At 36.5% G+C, this 27902-nt stretch overlaps 5 protein-coding genes across 6 annotated transcripts; 3 read left to right on the forward strand and 2 right to left on the reverse strand.

The window, feature by feature from the left end:
* Window positions 1-5490, forward strand: LOC306872403 (PDZ and LIM domain protein 3-like). Its single transcript, XM_079420933.1, has 7 exons — window positions 1-134; window positions 3532-3683; window positions 3901-3985; window positions 4070-4257; window positions 4445-4578; window positions 4858-4969; window positions 5057-5490. Exons 1-7 carry the CDS (start codon window positions 42-44, stop codon window positions 5223-5225), a joined length of 933 nt encoding a protein of 310 aa, XP_079277059.1. The 5' UTR covers window positions 1-41; the 3' UTR covers window positions 5226-5490.
* Window positions 5491-6115: 625 nt separating this feature from the next.
* On the forward strand, window positions 6116-13534 carry ufsp2 (ufm1-specific peptidase 2). Its single transcript, XM_079421191.1, has 14 exons — window positions 6116-6196; window positions 6643-7673; window positions 7764-8451; window positions 8656-8734; window positions 8856-9039; window positions 9139-9199; window positions 9287-9441; window positions 9577-9769; window positions 10344-10490; window positions 10736-10900; window positions 10985-11109; window positions 11428-11504; window positions 12531-12655; window positions 12875-13534. The coding sequence occupies exons 3-14, from the start codon at window positions 8449-8451 to the stop codon at window positions 12959-12961; spliced, it is 1401 nt and encodes a 466-aa protein (XP_079277317.1). The 5' UTR covers window positions 6116-6196; window positions 6643-7673; window positions 7764-8448; the 3' UTR covers window positions 12962-13534.
* On the reverse strand, window positions 12973-15999 carry ankrd37 (ankyrin repeat domain 37). The gene is made up of 4 exons (XM_079421192.1): window positions 15855-15999; window positions 15490-15642; window positions 15270-15361; window positions 12973-14155 (listed from the first exon to the last, which is right to left on the reverse strand). The coding sequence occupies exons 1-4, from the start codon at window positions 15876-15878 to the stop codon at window positions 13930-13932; spliced, it is 495 nt and encodes a 164-aa protein (XP_079277318.1). The 5' UTR covers window positions 15879-15999; the 3' UTR covers window positions 12973-13929.
* A 1530-nt stretch (window positions 16000-17529) lies between these two features.
* On the forward strand, window positions 17530-25567 carry cfap97 (cilia and flagella associated protein 97). Of its 2 annotated transcripts, none has more exons than XM_079421345.1 (5): window positions 17530-17852; window positions 19123-20107; window positions 20182-20471; window positions 22850-22997; window positions 23603-25567. In XM_079421345.1, the coding sequence occupies exons 2-5, from the start codon at window positions 19165-19167 to the stop codon at window positions 23692-23694; spliced, it is 1473 nt and encodes a 490-aa protein (XP_079277471.1). In that variant the 5' UTR covers window positions 17530-17852; window positions 19123-19164; the 3' UTR covers window positions 23695-25567. The 2 variants fall into 2 exon arrangements, with proteins under 2 accessions (XP_079277471.1, XP_079277472.1); XM_079421346.1 differs by having other exon boundaries at window positions 17615-17776; window positions 23603-25286.
* On the reverse strand, window positions 25200-27763 carry slc25a4 (solute carrier family 25 member 4). Its single transcript, XM_079421347.1, has 4 exons — window positions 27538-27763; window positions 26243-26729; window positions 26013-26153; window positions 25200-25913 (listed from the first exon to the last, which is right to left on the reverse strand). Exons 1-4 carry the CDS (start codon window positions 27646-27648, stop codon window positions 25756-25758), a joined length of 897 nt encoding a protein of 298 aa, XP_079277473.1. The 5' UTR covers window positions 27649-27763; the 3' UTR covers window positions 25200-25755.
* Window positions 27764-27902: the final 139 nt, after the last annotated feature.

Consider the following 27902-nt stretch of genomic DNA (forward strand, 5'->3'; position numbering starts at 1 on the left):
CTCGAGACACACACACACACACACACACACCTGCTGTGGATATGGCGTTCACTGTTGTGCTGGATGGACCCGCACCATGGGGCTTTCGACTTATTGGAGGACGGGACTTCAGCCAACCCCTCACCGTCGCCAAAGTGAGTGTGTGTGTGTGGAGATTTACCAGTTTAGGATTTAATTCAGTTGTAATTCACTGAAAAGCAGAAGTGTGATGTGTGTTGTGAAGAACTTTCAAGGGCATCTGACTCATTTATAGAAATAGGGTCTTATATCACCAATACAGATATAAAAAATACACTTAATCAGACAAGCAGACACTGATCTGTTTTAGGAAGTGCGTTGGCCTATATAAATAATTTTTCTCATTTATTGTGTATTTATGTTGATAAGTTAAATAAATGTAAAATGTAATTAATTTAGAAAAGGAAAACAATATGATCATTTATATTATTATTATATGGACATATATATATATATATATATATATATATACATATAAAAATAAAGGATATTTTACAGTGCCTCACAATAAATAATACTGATAAAGAATTAATCAAATCCATAAACCACAAACAGGGTGTGTAAAAGAAAAGAAACAAGACAATTTGATAGCAAAACAAAATCTGGCATGAATTGAGGATTGCAGTATGCAGATTCCTTATAAAGAGAATGTTTTATGGGGGATAACAATGGCTATCCTCATGCTCTATTTATGTGTGTAGCTAAAATTGTTGATGAATCATTGACACTGGAACTAACATTTGGATCCTCGCACCTGTTGTGGCAGTGGATTTGTGTATTCTACATCTAAACAAATGTCAGAGAGAGTCCAAAAGAGAGAGATAAGAGCACAGACTGATTCAAAAAGCTCTGTTGTTGTTGTTGTTTTTTGGAGGAATATCCAGTTTTTTCTTATCCAAACTGAGGCTGAGGCTTTTGCCAAACACTCATAGAATAAGCCTTTCAAAAAAGCTTCTTAAAATTCACATGATGTAATGAAAACTGAATCTTGACACAATGATCTAGATGCATTCAAAACAGAAAATAAATTAAAATAAGAAATAAAGAATTGTTTAAATGACTTTTAGTGTGTTAAAAGGGTTACAACCTATTACATGATCAAAAGTCCAGTATTGAAATACACAATGCTGATCTGTTTGCGCAGAGGTTTTTATGCCTCTGTTCTTTGTGCAGCTCTAGTTTTGGATTTCTACTTTACTTTAATGAGATTTCACACTTGGAACATTCTCTGCTCACTCTGCGGTTCAGCATGACACTGTTACTTAATCTCAACATCTCGCAGCCATTTTTGGTCAAACACCCTCTTGTCCTCTGTCTCTGGGCCTTGGGAGTTGTTTTTACTTACAGCTAGGACTGTAACCTGGACTTTATTAATCAAAGTGTTGGACTGTACTCAAAATTTAAGAATGGGATTTTTTAGGCTTCAGAAATTACAAGAAACAGTGTGGAACTGCTTCAGGAGATGGAGAATTGGTTTTAATAAAACTTGAGGTCATTTTTCATTTTCATTTCATTTTATTATTATTATTATTATTTTACAGAACTGGATGACATAAAATTGCATAAGCATTACAAAATGTTATTTGATTTATGCGTAAAACTGGCTTGATATATTTATGCAGTTGTACTTCTGAACAAGATTGATCTTGTTTTAAGGATGCTGAGATATTTAACTAGAAAAGAGACACAAATGCTGAATAAAAATCTTTGTTTTGCATTGCGAAAATCATCTTGATTGTGTCTGTTCTGCTCTGTTAGTGGAGCGAATGTTTTCTGGTGGACTATATTTGAGTTCTGAGCATATAAAGTATAAAAGTACTCATGCTTTTAAAAATCAAATTAAAAAGAAAGCCGCTCTACGGTACTAAAAGTACATCTGGGATGAATGGATAAGAGATTATAAGAAACATATTGAGGTTCTTGATCCTTCTTTCTGCTTGCTGATTAAGAGCTTGTTTACTGTAGTAGTCAGGATCTGATCTGTTTCCAAACCAGTTCCTCAACCCCACTGCACCCAGAATGCCTTATGATATATGAACGATATGATGGATGCACTTTTACATTTGGTTCTTATAGCATTATACATGCCATTCTGCTCATGTAATGCAAGTCAAATAATGAAGTGCATGTGCGTTTTCATATAATTCTTCTCCAGAGATTCGCGCTGATAACAGCAGGACTGCAGAGCTTCTCTGGAGACTGTTATTTTCCCCAGCATGTTTACTGTAGAGAGTAGTTTACATGGGTGCAAATACCAATGACAAGGAGTTGCACATACACATTCAGACACACTTAAGCACACACACAGAAACAGAGAAAGAGAGAGAGATACTGGTTTCCATGTTTAATGAGGACATATGGACGTAATCGATTTTCTACTGTATAAACTGCATTTGAAGAGTTCAAATGCAAAATCCTCTAAGTGCCATTAAAATTAGTAGGGTATTTTTATGAGGCTCCTAGGTTCAGTAGTTTCACTTTAATGGCAATGAATAGGTTCTTTTCATTGCCATTAAAGTGAAATAAATGAACATAAACATAGGAGCCTGATAAAAACACTGAGATGATTGACTGAGCCTGAGATGAAATGATCATTTTAGAAGATGGGTAATTATAGGCTTTTGCATCTGAACTCTTCATTTTCTATCCCCTTACCCTCACCCTTCCCCTAAACTTACCCCTCACACAAAGCTTTTTCAGAACCCTTAATTCTGTATTATTTGTAAGCTGTTTTACTCATAGGGGCTAAAATGTCCCCATAAGGTCAAACTGTATTACTATCCTTGTGGCGACTTCTGGTCCCCATAACATAGGGGATACCAGATACACACACACACAAACACATTATTGGAATAGTTTACCCAAACATTTTTGTTAGCATTTGCCTTTATGTTGTTCCAGCCGTGTGTGTGGGTCAATGAAAAGAGGAAAAGAAAATCTAGCAATCTAAACTTAGCAAAAATATGCTATTTGGTGCAGCTGCTGACATAGCCAAAAATGAAAATGAAATTCTGATAGCTTTTAATATAAATCAGTGAGATCTTTAGAACAGTATAAAAGGCTTAGATAAAATGCATATAAATATCAGTGGTCACTATACATCTTCCAATAATAAGTCTTAGTAAAATTACATTTAAATGCTTAGTTTAATGATCAAGGCTCTGTAGTTTTTATTGTGAGGAACAAAACATACAAAGCGACGATAAAATGATGATTGAGAGATTTACCAAAAAATCTAAATCTCTTGATGATAATCACTTGATGATGTAAACCTAAGCTGCTTCAGTAAGTGTTCATCTTGAAATATTACTATTCTAAAAAGCCTTTTGCTTGCTAAAAAAGAACTATCAATTAGAGTTAACTGAAGAAGAAAAAGAAGATGATAAAGAAGAATTTACTTTTTTAAACATTTTTTTGTATATTAACCATATAAGAACTGGTATTGGAGCTTTGCCATTTGCTAACACTTTCAGCTGGCTCCTGCTTATGTTGTCTACCTTTTTGTGTTTTCAGATATCACCAGAAAGTAAAGCTTCCAGAGCAAACCTCTCTCCTGGAGACATCATCTTAGCGATAGATGGAGTTTCTGCAGAAAACATGATGCACTCTGAGGCTCAGAATCTAATCAAGGATGCCACCTATCAGCTCACACTTACCGTAGAGAGGTCAGAGGTCACCTTTAGGTCCATATTAATGTGCTTGAGTAGAACTTGCTGGACAGCAGCACATAAGTTTGCACACTGCACCACATAAAGTGGTAGTTGATGTGCATTAGCTTTTTTAAGTTTTGGGGTTTTGAATGTATTTGAATAATTATAAACAGACTAAAAGTCTGGAAAAGCAAGAAATAATTACAAATGTGATCATATTATTGTTTTGCAGACCAGAGACTAAGATGTGGTCACCAAATCTCACTGAACAAAACAAAAGCCATCCATTTAAAATTAACCTAGAGGCAGAGAGACAAGTATGTGTCTTCATATTTTATGTATGATGTCCATCTGTATCATGTGGTTTGATATGATCTAATGCTTATAATTTTGCCTGACAGGAGTACAGACCAATAGGAACAGGCCATAATCGAAAGGCTTCACCCTTTGTGGCCGCAGCCAACATCGATGAAACACATCAGGTGGTGAGCCCAACCTACAACTCCCCTATTGGCCTTTACTCTTCAGGCAATATTCAGGACGCCTTACAAGGGCAACTCAAGGGCCTCATCCATAACAAACCAGAAAGGTGAATGTTCAACACTTCAAACCTGAACTGGAACTCAATCTAGCAAATCCTTGTAGTTAATGATCAGAACATGGGTATTTTTGTATTGTCAGTAGCCCTGAGCTGATCAGGAATCACTGCTCGGTTATCATTGATTATTGAAATATAGCATCTAGTTTGATTCTACATCGAAATTATATGTGTGTAGTCCCAGGAAACTTGACAATATAGAGGAGTCCGAAGTATATCGGATGCTGCAAAGAGATAAAGATGAGGATGAACCCCATGAACCGCGACAGTCGGGATCCTTTAAAGCATTACAGAGCTTTATCGACTGTGAGGGTATGAAAATATTGCATTATTTTTCAATATTGTTAAATAATACATTAAATGAACATTGAAATATTTGCTAAAACAATTTTCTGACCTATTTTAGGTGTCATTAAGAGAAAAATGACAGTTTCTGTACTGAATAGATTCTGTAAACAAATATTAGAATTGCAATGCTTAGGGTACCTACATTAAACAGTACTTCCAAAATCTGCAACTGGATTGGATTTATCCAGGTTTACATAATGTAAATATGACTGATACTGGGATTCAGATCTTTTTGTTTGGCAGGTACACGTCCAATTGTGACAAGGAAAGTCCGTGCTCCTATGACCAAGTCATCTGCTCCTGCGGGGAACTTGCACAAGCTACCAATGTGTGATAAGTGTGGTAACGGCATAATGTAAGTCAGGCCACTGGAAGTTAATATTTAAATTTAAATTTATTGCTATGGCTATCTCTGATTGCTTCTGTCTGTCTGTTTTCTCAGTGGGACGGTTGTGAAGGTTCAGGATAAGTTTCGTCATCCGGACTGTTTTGTGTGCGCTGAATGTGAAGAAAACCTAAAGCAGAAAGGATACTACTTTATAGATGATGAGCTATACTGTGAAACCCACGCTCATGCCAGGGCAAAACCTCCTGAGAGTCCAGACCTTTGACCTTCTCGTTGTTCTTTTGATTACATGAGGGCACAAACTACAAGTCAACTACTCAGTGCATGAACATCTTGTTTTAACCACAGGCATAAAGTTTTACCACAATTAATGCACAAGCATGTCAACCAGATGCTGAGACACATTTATGAATAGTGCATTGTTGTGTCATGTGTGATGGGATGTAGTATTTTCCACTTACTTTATAGGAATAGGATGTGTTGACTGAAATATGTTTGTATGAATAAAGGTTTTGTTTTTGGACAATCATAATATCTCTTATCAGGTGTGTTTGACAAGAAAAGGGGAGCATTTTCCGGACACATGAAATCTAATGTCCAATAAGACTCAGAACAAGTGGTTTTGTGTCTTTACATCACTGCCGTCATGTTTGTTGTGCCTGCAGGTCACAGGAAGTATTTGCTGATTCAATAGGCCATACCTCAAGAGTTACAAATAAGCATTTATTAATTTCAATTTTGAATTTCTTCTTTGTACTTCATCTGTCATTACTTGTAAAAAAGAAAAACTTTTTTTTACTGCCACCTGGAGTGATGCAAATTTCAATGTTATAAAAATATTTGCAACAGACTGCATGCTGTATTAATTAATTAATTAATCGATTAATTAACGGATTAATCGATCAGCAGGTGCAGGATCTATATAGCTTAGCTAGCTAAGTTACAGGGATCATGTTTTGAACCTAACAATTTACATACTCAAATCGATCGATCGTCAATATTCCCATTTGGTCATACAGGAAATAAAACAATATTGAACTAACACGCGGCTCATATCTTCAACTGATTAAAAAAATAAATAAATAAATAAGGTAACGAAGCGACGTAGGCTACTGCAGTGACGCGACCCGCACGAGAGGAGACTTCCAGGTTACCATAGATACACAGACATGAATAGAAATGTGAGTTGAAGCAAGAAAAATTTAAGCGAATTATCAAAGTGTCTTCCACTTCGCGGTAATGTATTTTTTCACCCACAAATAGAATCAGGAGAACCTAATGAGGCGAATATTACTAATTATTAAGTGATAAATGGTATAGCCTAATAAAGTGAGCTGGTATGTTGCACAATGTTAGCTAAGTAATTAGCCTAAATAATAGGTAATAGGTTATAAATGTTTATACTACGGGGCCGTTGAATGCTTGAATCTGATTGTATATTTACTCCTGCTCTGGTAATATTATTCCTTTTATATATGTAGATATTAAATAAAACATTGGATATACACTAATAACGTTATGGTTATCTTTTGGTGTGAACGGACCTCAGTTGAATCAAGTTGTTTGTTGGTTGGTTGGTTTACACAGTTAATGATTTTGAAGTTATATTTCATGTTTAGTGATTAAAATCGGTTCAAATGGTTGCTACTCTAAATTGAGGTAAACTAGGTTATCCTTTTCAGGAATCAGACTCAAAAGGAAAGAAGTTTCTTGTATCAGTGAACAGGGTGAAGGAGAAAGCAAATAGCTCTACATAGACCTGATAAAGGACACACAGGAGAACTCTCAAAGCCACGGATATAATGGAGAAGTCCAGGTTTTCAGAGGGTAGTTCACCATGTGGGTTCAATTCTAACCCTGCCACGCAAACAAGAGCTGGAGGAGACCATGCTATGGACAGCAAGTCTCAAGCGACCACAAACCTTAAAGACACTGTGAATCTTAAGGAGGATAGCTTGAATAAGAAAGAACAAGAAGCAGGCTGTGCTAAACCCACCCGTAAGTGTCCATTTGAAGCTTATTTAGAAAAGTGCACACGATTAGAGAAGGAAAACCAAGAAGTTAAGAAGAAGCTTAAAAAGATGGAGACCTATTCAAGAGAATGCAAAACAGAGCTGCAGAGATTTGTGAAGAGGTTTAAAGAGTTTAAAAACATCAACAAAGACCTGGATACGAAGAACAAACAACTTCTCATTAAAAACCAGCAAATGAGGCAAAGAATTGCAGAGGTCTTAAAGCAGAACAGACCCCAGTCTGAAGATGTGGAGAGACTCCCATGCCATGAACACCAGGAGAAGCAGCAACTAAGAGAAACAGTCGTTGTGCTCCAAGAGAAGGTAAATAACTTAACAGAACCAGTCAGGAAATCTCATGGAATGAAACAGAATTCAGAAATAACCGAAGAGAGGAAGATCCTAACTCAGCTACAGCAGGAAAACCAGACTCTGAGAGAGAGACTCGACCACAGCGGTCAGGTAATAAAAGATGCTGAGAGTAGAGCAGAGAGAGTTCAGCACGAGCTGGATGAACTAGAGTGCTGTCTGCTCACTGTGCAGACTGAGAGGAATCTGCTGCGGCAGGAAGTAAAGAGGCTCCATAAGGAATATATCAGCCTTACTAACATCATCTCAATGCAGCTGAAAGACAACAACAAATCTGCCGGTCTCAGTGCTTTACAGTCCACCACAGTAAAGCCCACCAGTTCAGCATCCAGGTAAGACTAGTTGAAACAAACAATAAAACAGATGAAAATTTGGATTGCGTTGTTTACTACTTACCAGCTGACTTTATTTTTGAATGATAGGAGAAGACACAACGTAGCAGATAAAGGTTCAGTTTGAAGACATAGAGCCATGAAGAAGGAGGAAATACAAAGACCTGGAAAAAATATCAGTGAATGTTATTGAAACTTAGAATTCATATATTAACTTGAAATAATAGCCAGTAAAAGAGTAAAGAGGCTGCTTTTTGTTCTATTTAAATTGTATTCAATTGTTATTTTATTTTGTATCATTATTATTCTTTCTAAAAAAATAATCTGATAAAAAGTTAATTAACAATATTCTGTCATTAAATATTCAAAATTATTGTCATGGTTTTATAACTGTTTTTGTCATTTCCTCTCTCTCTCACACACACAACTATTGTTTCTTTTTACTGTTGAAGTCAAAAAAAAAAAAACATTCTCAAGCAAAATTACTTCTGAAAAAAAAACATTAATTCTGTACTTTCTTTACTTACGATTAATTTCTAAAATGCTAAAGTAGTACAGTAGGCTACAGTATATTTTTGTGATGCTCTTGTATTTGGATGACATACACAATAAGCAGTCATATTCAGGTCAGCAGGGGGCAGTAAGAGACTGTACTTTCCCTGTGACACGAAATCAACTTGCGCGAGGAAGATGCGGACGTGTTATGAAACGTCATCAAATATGTCAGCCTCCTGGTGACCGCAGCTGAATTTGATCATTAATCGAGGGAATTAAAATGGTAATAAGCTATTTTCAAACAAACTGTTGTTGAAAACTAAACGCCTTTTTCGTGAAACCAACGTTGCATACAATTTTAATATAGTATGAACTAGAATTTTGTCAACATATGCTTCAGAGAAAAGTGCTTACAGTAACGAACAGCAAGAACTATAAGCTCAATTGTTTGATATCTTATGTAGTTGATGTGTTTTGATTTCCCCAGGTTCATTCAGAAGAGTGCGACATTGTATTTCGACTGAAAGGAATCTTGGAGTTTGCTTGCCAGCTTGACAATCCAAATGGTAAAACTTAAATTATATAAAAACAAGCTTGATTTGTAAAACTTTTTTTTTTTTTTTTAAGCATATACATATACGCTGGTTATGAAAGGGGAAAAAAAGAGTATGTGTTCTCTTTTTGCAGGTGCACAAAGTCAAGGAACAATATCAAAAAGCTTCCAGGGTCTCCGATCCAAAGTATCATCAAAAAATATTGTTTTAACTGTCTGTAATAGTCCAATATTAATATGGCCTAACACTGGTTTCCAGTCAAACGTGGAAAGCTTGACAGAAGCATCGTCATGTGGAGATATTCTGCAGTATATAGAGTATGTATTCTTATTTGTGTGTGGTAAATGTAGAGTATTATGCAGTATGCACAGTAAGGAGGTTAACAAAGTATAATACTTTCTTGTTGCTGCTCACAGGCCAGATGATAGTGCGAGCAAGAAGTCATCAAAAAAGAAAGATAAGAAAAAATCTGGACCTGTGAGAGTCTTTCTCTACATTATTTGAAAGGCTGTAACCGTTAACAGTCACTCTAACAGTAACCCTCTGCTGTCCGTCTTTATCTAGACTGGAGTGAATATGAAGCTGTTGTTTGAGGTCACAGAACCTGCTGGGAATGAAGCTCCTAGTCTCATCCGAGTGAGCACACAGCAGCATTGTGTGAAGATGCCACTGCCTTTAGACTGTGTTCTGTTTGTGACCACTGATGAGAGCCTGGCAACGTGAGTGCATTTTTTATTTTATTGGCTCAGGTTCTCTTAAAATCATAAGGTTTGTAAGGAAGTGATTTTAATGCTAATTTCAAGAGTTGTGAAGTTAAGTAGAATCATTGTTAATGTGTTTGTGTGATTGTTCAGTGTGTGTACAGAGCTGGTGGAGGCATTAAATAAGCAGTTAGCAGACATGGAAGAGGTGGTGCTACGATACAGGAAGGGCTCCTCTTTCCTGGTGCCACAGCCATTTCACTTTCAACTGCCTGAACCAGCTGGGTTCACTACTGTAATCTACCCTGCAGGAGTGCCAGACAGCCAGCTACAGGCTGCCAGAGAGGCAAGACATGAGCACATGTACTACTGTTCAAAGGTTTAGCGTCAGTAAGAATAAAAACAAAATAATAAAAAATATATATATATATATTTATTGTTTATATTTAGCAAGTATGCATTAAATTGAAAAATATATATATATATATATATTTTAAGAATAATAAATTAAAGTAATAATTGTTTTGTACTTTCTGTTCATCAAAGAACCCTGAAAAAAAATGTAATACAGATTTCACCAAAATATTAAACCGTACAACTGTTTTTAGCATTAATAATAATAATAATATGTTTCTTGAGCACCAAATCACAATATTAGTATGATTTCTGAAGGATCTTGTGACATTGAAGACTGAAGTCATGGCTGCTGAAAAAAAATCACAGGAATAAATAACATTCAAAACTTTCCTAAAAAATAAATTTTCACATTATTACTGTTTTTAACTGTATTTTTGTTCAAATAATTGCAGCTTTGGTGAGCATAAGAGGCCTGGACGTGCCTATTCAAAAAAATAAACTTGCTGACCTATTTACTCACAAGAGTGCTCTCTAAACCAAGCTCTCTAAACCTTTGTGTGTAGGATCTGCACAGGAGGTTTAAGTTGCCAAGTGACAGACCATACCTGAGACGTGCCAATGCCTTTCATTTCCCTGATGCTGCCTATAAAGACGGTTACCTCCGCAATCCCCACATACACCTGAACCCACCCAATATTGAGGATGCTAAGGTGAGACTGTGCTTTAATGGAATAGTTCACCCACAAATGAAATTCATTTGTTCCAAACCTGTTATCTTATTGTTACTGCTTTTTTTTTTTTAATAATAAATGCGTTTTCATTTATTGGTGAACTACCTATTTTAAAGGTGGTTTAATGTGTTCATGAGCACTTTTTATAAGGCAAAATCTCTTGATGCAAAAACTAAAGTTTAACCATTAACACTCTTGTCCTTGTCTTGTATTTCTCTCTGTAGCTGTATCTGGTGCAGGGTGTGTACAGTTATCATCACTACATGCAGGATCGTGTGGATGACGATGGCTGGGGATGTGCCTATCGTTCCCTTCAGACTATCTGCTCCTGGTTTCAGCAGCAAGGATATGTGGAGACGGCTGTGCCCACACACACGCAGATCCAGCAGGTAAACAAAATTGTCACTTAGTGGGATTGTGTTAAAGATGTGCTTTCTTATTATATGTAAGAGGAACATTTGTTGCTTTTTCAGGCTCTTGTAGATGTTGGGGATAAAGAGGCACGATTTGTGGGTTCACGGCAGTGGATCGGCTCCATCGAAGTTCAGGTTGTCCTTAACCAGCTGCTGGGGGTCACCTCAAAGATCATGTTTGTCAGGTATACAAAGTGTTTAATGTGTTTATTATATTTATTGTTAGGGTGGTAATACGTTTTTCCTCTTTAATGGCCACAACAGATCATATTGGAGCAGTAAAAATTCTTCCATATACCACTGCACACAAAAGGCTATGAATTTTGGTTAAAGGCTGGAATGCACTTTTTTATTTTATTTTATTATAACGAATTTTAAAACACTAGGCATCATTCACTTGCCGTCTTCGTAAATTATTACAACACTGGGTATCATACACTAAACTATTAAGGATCACACAGTACCAGACTTCAATTATGAAAATGATTGTCTTCCTGTTAAAGTCAGGGATCAGAGCTGGCAACCAAGGGCAGAGAGCTGGCCAACCACTTTCAGACTGAAGGAACTCCTGTCATGATTGGTGCGTTGACATTGTTTTGCGCCTTCTTTCATCTTGTGATTGGATAGGAGCAAGGTTCCACCCCACCTTCCCAAAAAAATATCATAATCAACATCTGATCTAGCACAGCGGTTTTCAACTCCAGTCCTCGGGATATCAACAAAGCATACAATAAAGACATTAAATAAAGGGGGTAAAAGCAGTTTCGGTTTTGAGCAGGAGCGCTTCTGAAAAACTCTAAAGGCGCATCCATGAGGAGACGGCGAGTCAGGATCGTCATCAAATGCATGGATGATCCAAAATGCAGCTTTTCCCAAAGCATTGGGAACTTTTATTAGTAACCACGCTCCAAATTCTCCCTGATGCTCTGCATGGACAACTGTCACCCATGCTAATGCGTGCGAATATGTGTTGCGTATTGCGTAGGCGATGTGTAATATTTATAATATAATCAGTATTTCATACAGTCGCCATGTGTGCTCTGTGCGTAGTATGGGCACAATTAAAGGAGAGAAGCTAAATGAGCCCGAGCCCGATCTGTAAAAAAAAACAAACAAATGGCCCGAGCCCGGCCCGAATGGACTCCGCGTTTCAGGCCCTGACGGGCTTGCAGACCTCTAGCGAGGACTGGAGTTGAAAACCACTGATCTAGCATACTTGTATCTTATACACTGCTATTCAAAACTTTGACATTTGCTGTTCTTTTCTAACTTTACTATTCTTTTCTCAAGAAATACTGAAAAAAATGTTTTCAACATTGGTAATAAGCAGTGGTTGTTGAGCACCAAATTCAGCATATTAGAATGATCATGTGACACTGAAGATGGGATTAATGACTGCAGAAAAATCTATTAATATATTAAGGGAAAAAAAATCACAGTATTTCTGTTTTTATTGTATTTTGGAGCAAGTAAATGCAGCCTTGTTAAGCATGAAAGACTTCTTTCAAAAACAACCTCATACTTTTGTGGTATAGGTAACTTGTTTTTTTTCTATTTTTAGATGGAAATGGAAATTGAAAAATAAAGCCAATATTTTTCTCACCAGGTGGTGGAGTACTTGCACACACTATTTTAGGTGTAGCATGGAGTGAGAACACTGGACAAATACGCTTTCTTATCTTGGACCCTCACTATACTGGTGGAGAGGACCTGCAGACCATCACTGACAAAGTACATTCGACAACACTGCTCTAGTCAAACCTTTTTCATTTTAATTAAAAAAATAAATATAAAATGATTCTATTCTGTCTTAATGATAACAAGCTACTTTAATAATAACAACAACAATAATCCTTTATGAGTTATTTCAAGTGAAACATATGGTTTGAAATATCACTTACTTCAGAATTAGCAACTCATTTGTTAATGATGTGTTTGTATATTTTTCAGGGCTGGTGTGGATGGAAGGGGCCAGAGTTCTGGGATCAAAATGCTTATTACAACCTCTGCCTTCCCCAGAGACCCAAGACCATCTGAGACACGTGCATGACACTTACCCACTTTTATTCATACTCTTAAGTTCATGGACACACAAGAAGTCTCATGGTTTCAAGAAGTGCAAATCGACATATAGCAGAAAAGTGATTTATTTCTCATTGTCCTTACAGCGTTTTAAATGTCCATGCCTATTTCAACATCGTTTTCAGTCACGCTAAAGGTTACATTCATTTCAGCAACGTCTCACTTGATTTTCAGACAGGCTGCAAATGAATGATATTAATGACATCGTATCCTCCAGACTTTTTTCCAGTTCATCATACATCAAATTCACATATATTTGAACCATCTACACAAGATAAGACTTCCTGCAAATCAATAAAAAGAAACAGCAGCTAAAATAGCTTCCTTAAACAGCAAATGTTTCCTTATTTATTGCTTACTGCAAAGTCTCTGACTTCTCTCAGTGATCGTTCCACATGGGGAGATTTAAACCTTGGCTTAGCTAATCTTGCCTTATTAAGAATTAGCCAAGCTTGGCAGCAAGTCATTTGTCTGCTGTTTTCCACAATGCATCCACATATTTCTACACAGTTATAAAACTTTGAAAGCATTTCAGTGCCTTTGGGGTTTTTATATGATTGGTACACAACACACGTGATCCAAGTTAAATGTTGCACTTTTTCCAGTGAGAAACCCAGAAGTCTCCCCCTTTTAAAAAAAATATCTGCTTTTCCCTGATTCCTGTCTGCTCCGTGTATAATTCATATGTATGGAGCACAGCTCTGCTTTCAGTTCATTTCTCTTGTACTTAAGACTCCAAATCACTGAGCCCAGAACAGTGTCAATTTATCTTGACTGCTTAGGCTACAGTATAGGCTCAATACCAAATGTCCACCAGTAATTCAGACTCTTGATGACATACTGATACTTCGGTTTACCATCCTTACCAGTAATGGTTAAACAGCCTATATGTTACTTAAAATTCTCTCTCTTTATGAGAACATTCAACACCAGTCCTGTGCTTTCTTTCCGTCTTGAGCACTGGAGCTTGTGCGGCCTCGCTTCTGTCCTGCGAGAGTGCTGCTCAGTACGTGCCGTGCAGAGAGGGATGATAAAGAAGCGTTCTTTAAGTCTCGTGTTCTGCGATGCATGTTCAAAATCCTCCCGCACTCCTCAAACCCACAAGACCATGCAATATCTTCAGCTGTCTGTCCACTGTTGCTGCAAATGCTGAGTGGAAAGTGGAATAGTTAGAGAAGTGTTATATTCATAAGATGGTTATAGTTGTTGAGGATGATGTTTGCCTTAACAGGTAAACAAAGGGGTATTCCTGTTATGTTTGAGCTCTTTTGAAATTCTGAAAATGAATGTGCCTGTGTATATCTAATCTCAAGAACTTTAACTGATTATTTAAACGATGGTGATTAACATAGCTAAAGACAAAGGCATATTTCAGTAAAGAAATTAGAATTGGATTACATGTTTTCAAGTTAATTTAGATATCAAAAGTTTGGGGTCTGTAAGAGTTTTCTTTTGAAGGTATTTTTTTTTTTTTTCAGCAAGGACACTTTGTTCAAAAGTGACAGTAAAGACTTTTACACTTACAAAAAATTAAATGCTGTTTAATCATAAATCAGTTTCTACAAAAATATTAAGCAGCACAACTGTTTTAAACACTGATTGTAATCATATTTCACAATATTACTGTTTTACTGTATTTTAGGTCAAATATATGCAGCCTTGGTAAGCATAAAAGACTACTTTCGAAAACATTAGAAAAATCTTAACCCCAAAACTTGTGTAATGTATATAAAAAATAATATTTTATATATAAACATTAAAAACATTTTTAATGTCTTTTGATTTGGCACATTTTCATAGCTTTTAAAATTTTAACTTTATATATAAAACACTATTTAATATTATTATTATAATTTTGTATGAATGTTTTAACCAACTTATACCATACATTACTGAATTCACTGTTGAAGCGAAAACAAAGACAACAACAATAATAATAAATTCTGTCAGAAAACCAAAATGTGATATTGAGAACCTATGAAAAGTCTATAAAACGGTAACCAATGAAAACAATATTCTCAAGAAGAGTGAAGATAAACCTAAAGTAAATCCCTGTTCATATAATTGTGATACTTTAATAAAAGGAAATAAATATGACTTGCAAACAATATATGATTTTAACATGGCTGGGACAATAAATGCATTGCATAACAAGAATGTCACTATAATTTTAGTTATAAAACATGCAAATTGTGTGAATGTGTTGCAGTTTCTCTGTCAAACAAATGCTTGAAACAGGAACTATCCTAAACTATACACTTACTCGAAATGTGCATCACTTGCCATCAGCACACTGATGCACTCCACACTGCCTGCTCTGGCTGCTTTATGCATGGGTGTCTCTCCACTCGAGTCCTTAAGAAAAACACATAAGTTGAAACATAAAATGCGAAAAGGCTGGACATAGTGATTAACTTACAAACAACACAAACCTAAGTAACTACTTCTGACTGAAAGAGAGGAAGGTTTTAAAGATGTAGTACCTGCTGGTTTGCATCAGCACCGGTTTGCAGCAGCCAAAGCAAGCAGAAACCCTGCCCTCCGCATGCCGCGAGATGAGCAGGAGATTGTCCGGAAGCATCCAAACCTCCATTCACCGCAAACCCGCTTTCAAAAAGATTACTCATGCAGTCCAGCTGAATGGATATGCAATTAAACAGAAACAACACTTGAACCTTAAGACTTACTGTTGTCTAAAAGTTTTAAAGACCGTTCTGAGTTTTCAAATCGTTTTAAAAATTGACAAATTGATTGACTTTCGTATTTATTTATTTGTTTCTGCTACTTAGTTAAACTTGATGCTTTCTTTTCATGCCCATAATAGTATCAATTAATTAAATTGTCTCACCGACTCTGTCTCAAGCAAAAACATGATGATGTCTGGATAATTTCCCAAAGAATAATGCCGTATAAAAGTTTAACTGGGCTTGACACAGTCACTCAGAAGCTGATCAGAAGTATTCTGCAATCAAACAACCAAACAGACCTACAATGAAAAAGCAGAAGTAGGCTACAAATGCTGTTCAGCCCACGTGGTTCTTTAATACCGACCAATCAGGATCAAGAATGGGCGGTTATTATCACGTGACTCTTGCGAACAAGCTGTGCAGTTCCACACGTACGCACTTTGTTCATCAATTCACACTCACTCTGAGATACTCTGCTTTAATAAGTAGATTTAATACAAAAATAACCAGTTTACATTATGGTCATCCGAAAATTGCACTTGTCTTGTTTGAGAAAAAAAAAAAAAAAGTCGAACTGGTAATTTGAAGTTGAAATGGGTTGGTCAAAGACAAATTACACTAACATTAATGGTTTTGTTGGATTGTTGTTGTTTATATTTATGAAAATAAATAGAAGTGGCTGTTGCACTGTGGCAAATTTACTCTGCGTTGTACAAGTGCAAATATCCTATTAGCCTATACATTTATTTTAGTAGCAGAGGGTGGCATATAAATAGGGATGGTGGATTGCAAGTCTGGCTTTGCATGGTGTGAGGATGATGGATCTGCCATGCCACTTGTGCCAAGCAAACATGAAAGAGGCTTTGAGGGAATGTTATGTGCTGCACACCCACAATCTAGCAGAATGCCAGCCTTTAAGAATGAGTTGGCAGCAGCAGCATCAGTAAACATACAGTTGTCACGTACTGCAATAGGCTATAATATAACAGGCACAGTTAATGCTTGTTTAACAGCTTGAGTGATATTACAAAGAAGATTACAAAAATGCATCTCAGCTGGTTAGAGATGGTTGATTTGTCACTGATGTGAACAAATACATAAATGCATCACATGCAATTTAGTCCAAAACAATATTTAGACACTAAAATTAGACATTAAAGATTTAAATTGACTTGCATTAAATAGCATTTAAATATTCTTAATGTTCTCTTCTTTTTAATGTATTGATAATAATGTAATAATGTTGTTAAGGCATTTGTTACTCCTTCATTCATTCATCTATGCAAGGGTTTTCAAAGTGGAGTGGGTTTTCATAATCAGCCATTACTCCAGTGTCACATCAATGTTGGAAACAGTTGTGCCTCTTAATTATACACACACACACACACACACACACACACACACACACACATATATATATATTGGAACCTATTATTCTTTTTTTCAGGATTATTTGAATAAAAGGTTAAATAGAACAGTATTTATTCAAAATAAATATTTTCCAACAACATAATTCTTCACTATCATTTTTTATCAATTTAACACATCCTTGCTGAACAAAGTATTAATTACAGAACCCAAACGTCTGAACAGTATATTTTTACAGTAAATGCTGTTCTTTTGAACTTTCTATTAATTAAAGAATCGTGAAAAAGGCCTTTATTTCCAAAAATAAATAAATAATAATCATAAAATGAATCAACACAACTGTTTTCAACATTATATGGGAGTGGATGCATTTTACTCGTGGCAAATCAACTTAGTTGTAACAAAATAGCAGTGCAAAAAAAATAAAACCTTAAATAAAATAATTTAAAAAATCGCTCGCATTACAATATATCAGGCCAGTATTAGGCAGAGAAGTACGGAAGTTCTAAGCGGCCATGCGTTATAAGAACTGAAGTGAAAATACTGCCCTCTCATTGCGGCGCGAAACTATTTGAGGAAATGACGTCACCTAGTTACAGTAGCTAACGAACCCCCACACTCTTCTGTGCAGCGAGAAACAGCCCGTTTTAGCTCTTATCTTCAAACTCTTGTCTTTCTGAACAGCATTTGGAGATACACAGCGAAATAAAATGAAGTACGTCAGCTTTGTGTTTTGGAGATTTAACCTGACAGTGTCGCGGTCGCGCATGTTTTGACGTGAATGTAAAAAGGTAGGCATTGCTAACTAGCTGTATGACATCGCGTTGGCGTGCGTGAGTTTTGCATTTGTACACAAGTTTATGGTCTAATTTGTAATTAAACAAAACATGTACATTACACGTAGCAGAGCTTGCCAGTCTGATAAACGTGAATTGCTGTGGCAGCATTGCTAAAAAAGCTTGTTAAAGCTTTTGTCATAGAAACATGTCCCCTGTGTGTGTGTGTGTGTGTGTGTGTGTGTTATGAGCATGTTCAGATACACTGCTCTCACCTCTGCTTTGTAAGTGTTCAGCTTTTTCCCTTAGCTGAACAGCTTTGAAAGATTCTCCAGTGTATTGATGTTTTTATTAATGAAAAGAAACAATAGAGAGACACTGATAATCGGTTTAAATATTGTCATATTTCTACTCAATCGACTATCAGACCCTAAATATTAAGAGTACTTTTATTTATTTGTTTGTTGATGGGATTGTGTTATAACTGGCAATGTGTGAACCCTTGGATTTCCCCCTTGGCATTTTTTTTTTTTTTGTGGTCTGTAATCGGTGTTCTGTATTCAGTTAATGCTTAAATAAAAATAAATAAAACTATCAGGTGTACTGATAAATGGTAAAATCATCTAAAAATTAATTTCCTACAATTACATTTGTCTTTATTGTTCATAATGATTATAAGAAGTATGTTAATTGTTGTTAACTACTAATAAATTAGTTAATAATGTGTTAATTGTTGTCCAATGATTCACTTAAATGATTTGACAACAATAAAGAAATCAAAAATAAAACAATAGTTAAAACAGTCAAAATTGCATTAATCGTTATTTTAGTGGTCAAAAAATGATTAATCTCTAGAACACTGGTTTTTGACCTTTTTGACTTCATGTTGTCTAAAACATTATTTAAAGGCCCCATGAATTTTCCTGTTGTTTTTGATTTACTGGACAAGGATTAAGATTTAGAATAAAAAAAAAAAAAAAAAAGCGTAGCTTGAAAAAAAATTATGAAATAATTATTTTAAATATATATATATAAAATATAGGAACTGTTGTTGGGGAGGTGAATTAAAATAATAAATATTGTGATTTTTTTTTTTTTTTGTAATTATTTTAAAGTTATCTTGAAGGGTCCTTGTTCGTTTGGTGAGAGCCCATTGTTGGCCCCTGGTTAAGAACCACTGCTCAAGAAAATATAGACTAGACGTTGTTCAGACAGTTAATTTCTCCACTTGCATAGAGCATTATTAGAGTTGTTGGTAGTAATTTTATTTATTTTTTCCATTCAGGTTCCACTGAATGAGGGCATATTTGGAATACACGCTTCAGAAATGTACAGCCCCAAAGAGCTAGAGGGAGAAGTTGACCACTCGTTCTTTGACAGTGACTGTGAAGCTAGTGGACTTGGTTCTGAGGATGGGCGGCTCAATAAACAGAAGGCCATGGAAAGACAAGATGACAAAACAGGAAAAGAAGCCCATGTTTCAATGGATCAGACAGGAAATGAAGCTCAAAGTGTAAGGAACAGTAAAGATGAAGCCAGATTGGAGGATGAGGATTCAAACCAGGGCAGCAAGGGGCAAAGTGAAGAGACGGAATATGAAAAAGAGCGACAAAGTAGTGATGGATTTTTAAAAGGCTCTTCATCACTTGCAAGTGCCAAAAGCTCAGAGACTGTGAACAACAACCAATCAGATGAAGGGTCTAGTGTGCATTCACACTCATCTGATGAGGAAAGAGAGCTGGATGATGATTTAAAACTCAGGAAAACCAATGTTAATGTTAACAGCGACGATGATGATGATGGATACCATCGTAGTGACGATGAAAGTGAGGAGGATGTGAGATCGCCAGTCACGCGATCAACAAAATATAAGGCATTGTCCCACAGAACACCTAAAAAATCTGCTGGAAAATTCCACAAGCTGAGCCGTAGCCATTCATCATCATCTGACCCTGAGTCCTCCCACAGTAGTGAAGAGAGAAGCTCTTTTCAATCTCTGAAATCACCTGTAAAACATCAGTGGGACGGTTCAGCTTACCAGAAAGAACGACCAAAAGAAACGGCAGAATCTGAAGACACAGTTACTGATGTTACCCCTCTCTCGACACCAAATGTTAGTCCTTCCCAGTCCATTGATGTGGCTCTGCCCTCTGAACCTGTGGTAGCGGATGTTCAACAGCAACAGCAGCCCAGTGTTACTGAGAAGATGGTTGCGAATGATGTTTCGGATGGTCAGGACAGTATAAGTTCCGAAGGAGAAGATGGACCAGGTATGTGCCATGAATTGAGATGTTTTTGTTTTTGTTGTGGCTGTTTCTTACGAGTCTCTTTCTCCCCCTTGCAGCGTTTTTAAAAGTAGAGAAAGAATTAAACCGAGTACTTATGGTCTCCAGCTCTGGAAGTGTTAGCAGCAGCCGTAAGAACTACTCCTTCACAAATAAAGAAGTACGGGAGATCGACCGGGAGAACCAGCGGCTATTACGTGAACTGTCCCGGTCATCAGCACATTCACGTAGTGGCAGCTCTGCCTGCTCCAAAAGCAGCAGTCGCAGGAGTAGTGCACCACCCATACGCCTTTACCACAGCACCCTCAACAGACAACGAGAGCAAGAGCGAATTCAAAAGGAAAACCTGGTCAGTGTCAGTCTTTTATTTAATGCAGGGGTGTCAAACTCAGTTCCTGGAGGGCCACAGCCCTGCACAGTTTAGATTCAACCCTAATTAAACACACCTGATCCAGCTAATCAAGTCATTTAGGCTTATTTGGAAACTACATGGTATGTGTGTTGGGGCAGGGATGGAACTAAACTCCACAGGGCTGCGGCCCTCCAGGAACTGAGTTTGACACCCCTGATTTAATGTAACAAGAAAATTCTCTCTTTCTCTACTAGAGGGAGCTGTTCCCTATGTTTTAGTGACGCAGGAAAGTCTTCTCTAACATTAGATTAGATTTGAATCAAGCTGAGAGCAGCTCCTATTATAAGAGAGGGACTTTAATTATTCTTCGGCCTCAGTCAAGCAAGAGATTGTGTGTTTGAGTTTGCTCTTTTTCAGCATATGTATGTACACCACCATTCAAAGGTTTGGAGTTTTTTTTTATTATTATTGTTTAGCAAGGATGTATTCAGTTGATCAAAACATGCTTTGAAAATAAAACAAAAATGCTTTCTATTCATCAAAAAAATGCTGATAAAATGTATCACATTTCCACAAAAATATTAAGCAGCACAACTGTTTTTAACTTTAATAATAAGAAATGTTTCTTCACCACAAAATCAGCATATTAAAATGATTTTTGAATGATCATGTGACACTGAAGATCGCTAAAAAAAATTCAACTTTGCCATCACAGGAATACATTTTATATAAAAAATATATTAAAGTAGAAAACAGTTATTTCAAATGTAAAAATTTCAGAATATTAATGTTTTATTGTATTCTTGATCAAATAAATGCAGCATTGGTGTGCATAAGAGACTTTAAAAACATTTTTTTTTTTAATTACCACCCCCAGACTTTTGAATGGTAGTGTTTGTTTGGATACTGTTCTACTCAGAATTTTTCCCTTGTTCTTCTGTGATAATATCCAATGATGTAATTGTGTTCTGTGAGAGTGTTTATTTTAGTATTCTGTGAAAGTGTGTGTGCATGGGGTAGGGGCACTGTCAGCCACAGCCAGTAAAAGCAGAAAGACAGTTACCACCTGACTGAGACGAGAAGAGACAGGTGGAATCAGTTCTGCACACATGCTGGACTTGACATTATACTAGCTTCAGTCATCGAGAACATATTACGCAAACTCTTTTCTTTTTTTCCCCCTTGCAGTATGATTTAAAGGGATACTGTATTTCTTTCTGAACCTCACATGCATATTCTCTTCACAGATCCTTAGAGAATCAGACCCTCCTCTCTGTCAGTTTTTATTGAATACAACAGAAATAAAATACCCCTAAATCAGTAGAAGCAGGGACTAAGAGCTGGGACTCAGACTGCATGTTGCTCTGTCTTGTTAGCGTTTTACTGCCTAGCAACTACTGCTGGAACACAAGGACGAGTACAAGACAGCCACTCTCTTTCTTTAAGAGCAGTGAGCGAGCTGTCCTCTAACTTCACCTTTACTCTATTTCCAGTCCCAGCTCTTTTCATGGGTTTTGCTTACAGAGAGGTTTCCAAAGGGCTGTTTGTACCGACGTACGGAGGCATGACAGCCTGTGACATTCTGATCCTTGTGCACTGGTTATTTTTATTCTCAATGGCTCACTGTGGCTTTTCAGAGTGCATAGTTGTAGGCACACTACTCTCTTGGTTATCTTGTTTGAGGATATTTAATGAGTTCATGGATGTCCAAAACATTTTAGCATTTAGGATAAATCTCAAAATATGTCAAGAACATTTTAATTGTCATATTTCAACCCTAAATAAAAGAAAAAGGTCAAATGTTTTGCTAAAATAAAGTCTATTTAAGGAACTTTAAGGGTATTTTTGTGACAATTAAGCACAAATTGCTTTCAAATTCTCATTACTGTAATGCAAAGAAAATTATTGTTATTATTATTAATTTTAAATGGAAAAAAGTATACAGTATAAAATTATTCATTAGTATTAATCAAACAATTAATTGAAATAGATATGAATTTTATTGTAATTTTTAATTTTAGGTAAATTTGTAATTTTAATTTTAATTATTACACATTCTCATTAACATAATGTTCTTAATTTGTCTTTTTTTTTCTGCCAAGCTAAATAAAGCCAATTTGGCCAGCATGGTTATAATAATAATTAATTTATGTTGTAATTCAGCATGCTCATATGGTGAATTCAGTTCAGAAAGTGAATTCAATTTCTGACCTGGCTGTGATTTACTGCATGACACAGGGTTTAATACAACGTATCCTCAATCATTAATTTTAATGAATCAATTGATTTTTTTACCAGCAAATTATTTACTACTTCAAAAGGGTTATGCTTTTGGGCATGTTTGTTATTGTATATGTAAATATGTGTGGTTTCAGGCATTTCTGAAGCGTCTAGAATCTGTGAAACCCACTCCTGGCATGACCCGAGATGAACAGCTAGCTGATTACCAGCAGCAGTGCAGATACCTGGGAACATACAATACAGCTATCCCACCAGTCAAGCTCAAGTCCAGCAAAACATCTGGTACTTTCTTACACACAGCATACAAATTTAAGCCACAGTTTGTATGACGCACTTTAAATAATGAGAGTATGTTCAGTTATCTGCATATCATTTCTATTACATTTTTCCAAATTCAGCTGCATGTTGCAGATACCAAAAATAATAAACTAATTACTTGGGCTAATGACGATTAAAATGTATCTCTTATATAATGTATAAATATACTGCATTCTGTAGTGTTTAAAATATATCATATAGTGCATTCTGTTTGCATTAATTTTTCTCCTCTGAGAAGAAATATTAAGCTCTTTCTCTAAAGCTCTTTTTTCCCTGAGTCATGTACTCTACTGCCATTCGTTATGTGCTTTGCCTGAATGTAATGTTTTGTGCTTCTGGATCCTTTCTTTTATATAACATATGTTTGCTAGGTAGGCCTTTGTCTGTTATTTACTGATAAACAAGAGTCTAGCTAGTGAAATTTGTGTATTGAACTCAAACTACTTTTGTAATCGCTAAATGCTTTTAATTGCATTTCATGCATTTCATTCTGTTAAACATATTTAATATTGTTAAACCTCAAATTAACAGTACCAGTAACACAACTCTTGTCTTTCCATTTAACACAGGAAGGACTTCAAGACCTGGCAGTAGTCCTCACAAATCTAGACCGGAAACCGCTAAACTCAGCAGAACAACACCACGGCCTGCATGGTCCTGATCCTCATATTTATTTTCCTTATTTTTTTTCTACCCCCAACACTTTCACTTACATGTTCTGCTCTGACTGTAAGTAGAAAATATGAATGCAGATCACAACACAAAACATTCTAGATGAATGTTCCAAAACGACTTGAGCTCATGGTAATTTGTCCAGATGTGGAGTGATATAAATTAAAATACTTGTCAGAAAATCTACACAGCTCAACAATCTGCCAAATTATTTGACGGTGTGCAGGTTTTTTTTATATATCGAATTTTTAGATATGGTTGGAGATTAAATGAATTCAATCAACACTGCTCGGGACCATAAAGTGTGACAATCCATTTTCTGAGACATTCAAAATTAAACTAGTGCCTATATGTGACAGACAGCAAAAAGACTGTATGTATGTTTAAGCGGTGTATTCTAAAGCCATTGCTGCAGTTATCAGAATAATTAATTACGTGACACATCTGTCAGAAACTAAATCTCATGTGAAATAAAGCTTTATTAGTCGTGGTAAATGTCAGTGTTGATACATTTTTCGGAAAGTAAAAGTGATTTGTTTATTGACCCAGCCGTATGACACTTGAATACTTGGCATGCTGATATAAAGTGACACACATGCTCAGACAGTGTCCCGTCTGTTACAATGAATGTAACAATGCTAGTTATTCACCTGTCACTCCTAAAGTGCTTTTGAAAAGGCTGACTGACACTTGCTGACACATGGCAGACTAACAAGCTAAGACTCTGTTATGTTGTTTTACTCACATTACTGTAACTTGTTACTGTTACTAGCTTTTACTTGGCTATTACGATAGTATTATGGCACTTTAATGCAGTTAAAAAACATTACGTTAGATTTCTTTGCGGAACATTATTTAATGCACATTTAACATTAAATGATGATTTATTTACTTTTTTAAGGAATTTGCAATCTTATATTAATGTTATAATATAAAATGTAATTTTATGCTCTGTTGTATTACAATATTATATTATGATATTGTGATAGTTATACACTGCTGTTTGAGGTTGGTAAGATATTTGAATGTTTCTAATATAAAATACGTTTCTTAGGCTCACCAAGGCTGCATTTATTTGATCAAAAATACAGTAAAAACAAAAATATTATGAAATATTATTACAATTTGAGAGAACTATTTTCTATTTGAATATATTTTAAAAGTAAATTATGTAATGATGGCAAAGCTGAATTTTTAGTAGCCATTAGTCTTCAGTGCCATGTGATTCTTCAGAAATCTATCTAATATGTTGACTTGGTTTTCAAGTAACAATTGTTTTTATTATTGTCCGTGTTAAAAACATTGTTCTTAATATTTTTTGGATTCTTTGATTAATAGAAAATTCAAAAGAACAGCATTTATTTGAATTTTTGACTAATTTAATGCATCCTTGATGAACAGAAGTATTGATTTCTTTGAAAAAATCTTACTGACCCCAAACTTTGAACGGAAGTGTATGTACTGTATATTGTGTCATGAGACTGATAAAATTTCAACAGGTATTCATAAACTTTATTCATGTAAATGTTTGTGAATGAATTTGAACTAATATGAGTTCATTACCATTACAGAGCTGACACAAAACTTTTGACTTTGTTATACTAAATTTGTAAAACCTGAGAGCGAGAAGTATTATGTCACAGAAAGAAACCACAAGCACCAAGAAGAAGTTGTATTTTCACCTTTATTCTTATTAAAAGAACACATAAGGTAGAATACACCACAAGAACAGTCAGCTTTCCAGTGTACAGCCACTTGCTTCAGGCCGGGAATAAATGTGTTCAGCTAGCTACAGAAGAGAGGAGCCACTGTAGAACATTATGGATTGATTTAAATAAATAAATGAGAAACAAATCGCTTTCAACCTGACCAGACTGAAAGTCATCTAAAACTGAGGGGCAGTAGGTAGATTTAAATATATTTACAAGTGTTGGGGTGGAGAGCTCATGATCTCAGTCCACCCCTGGGCCAGCTTGGCGAAGTACACTTAAGACATACACAGCACTTAGGGGTTTCTTTTAGTGAGATGTACGTGATGGATGGAGAATGTTTATGTGTACTTCTTGATCTCGTCGTACAGGACCAGCACAAAAGCACCACCCATGCCTCTGAGCACGTTGGACCAGGCACCCTTGAAGAAAGCTTTGGATCCCTCATCCTTGGTGATCTTTTTCCAACAGTCGATTGTGCCCTTGTACATAATGTCAGCTTTTGGGAAAGAAAAGGGATGTGTTAGACTGATCATCAAGCAACTTTTATTTTTATACATAAAAATTTTGTGCCAAACTGCCTGATCCTTTGGCCTACCTCCTTTGCGTCCGGACTGCATCATCATACGACGTCTGACGGTGTCAAAGGGATATGAAAGGATACCGGCAGCAGCTGTGACAGTCTGGGCAATCATCCAGCTGATGACAATATGCGTGTTCTTGGGGTCTGGGAGCATACCTGAGTGACAGAGTTAGGCAATGTAATTGAGGTGTAATTGACAAGCAGTTTATTTTATCCACGTCAGATGTTTCCCATCAGTTGCTTACCTTTAGCTGTATCATAGACACCGAAGTAAGCAGCTCTGTAGATAATAATGCCCTGGACAGACACGTTGAAGCCAAGGTAGAGACCCCTTAAACCATCAGACTTGAAGATCTTGGAAATGCAGTTCCCAAGACCAGAGAACTCTCTATCCGCTGTGCCTTTGCCAATATCAGCTGCAAGTCTTGTTCTGGCGAAGTCGAGAGGGTAGACGAAGCACAGAGAGGTGGCGCCGGCAGCACCACCAGAGGCTAAGTTGCCGGCAAAGTAACGCCAGAACTGGGTCTTCTGGTCCACTCCTCCAAGGAAGATCTTCTTGTACTTGTCCTTGAAGGCGAAGTTGAGGGCTTGTGTGGGGAAGTATCTGATGACATTGGCGAGGTTGCCTCTCCAGAAGGACACAAATCCCTGCTCTTTGGGAATTCTCACTACGCAGTCGATGATGCCTTTGTACTGCATGTCAACTGTGATCTGTTTGCTGGCATGCTGGACCTGTGAAGTAGCAGTATGGATTGGTAAATGGAAGATGGCCCACTTTATATCATTGTGATCACATCAGATAGGATTTTTGGAATATGTTGTGGATTATCGAGATTTCATTTATGGTTATATGTCAGTGCTGCAGGATCATCTTGCATGGCAAACCCCAAAAGTTGTCTCTGATTTGGAATAAAATTGAAGAGTTCAGAGTTTAATTCTTTACACTCAGGGATCAGCCTGACCACGTGCGCGAGCTGCACTTGGCGTCACACCCCACTTGTGCGCGGGGTTTGAGTATTGGGTTGCAGCCTCCAGACTATTTTTAACTTTAAACTTACACCAAATATCGCTGCTCTTCACAGTCACGATCTTAACACACGTGATTGGCCTTTATGAACTCTGGCACTGATGGAAAGAGTGACGAAGTAGTCAAGGTCAAATATTTAAATGTATTATAAATATAATTACAATTGTTTTGGGAAATGCAATACTTAAATGACAAATAACATTAATTTAACATTAATTAAACTTACTGTGTGCTGAAATGACACTTTCTTCACAGTTCTTAGAAACGCTTTATAAAGTAGCACCATGGACAGCGCCATAAATTGTATATGCATTATCATTAAAAAACCTTTCTTTTGGTTACTCTATTATGTTTAATTATTAATTTACTAAGAACTTGTTGAACATGTTCATGGCAGCCTCTTTTTAAGCTATGCAGCTGTGACTCACATGCAATTTTTTCCAGCTATATACGAGGTTATTTGATATAACTCTGAGTAATTATTCATACTTTTATCCTGCTTTTAAAACCTACCTGCAATAATAGTTTGACTCTTTCAATGGGGGCCACAGCTGTCTTGGAGATGGCAGCGGCCACACCACCGGCCAAGAAATCCTTCAAGAAGCTGATCACCGCGTCAGACATGATGTCCTATCTTCTGAATGACAATCTCACAACCAAAGGACCCTTTAAGAACCCCAGCGACGCCCCTTCAAATGGACGAGTGCTCGTGTTTGTTCCTAATATATCCGAACTCATTATCGCGAGAGGAGCAGATGATTGATCCACGAGAGACCGAACAGAAACTCGAAGCTGAATAAATATCCTGGGTCACAGGCTACAAGTCTTACGGAAGTTCATTAATGTCCAGGGTCATGGAACTGGGGACGTTTAAAGGA

The sequence above is a fragment of the Barbus barbus genome, assembly GCF_936440315.1.
Source record: "Barbus barbus genome assembly, chromosome: 7".
NCBI classification, from domain to species: Eukaryota; Metazoa; Chordata; class Actinopteri; order Cypriniformes; family Cyprinidae; genus Barbus; species Barbus barbus.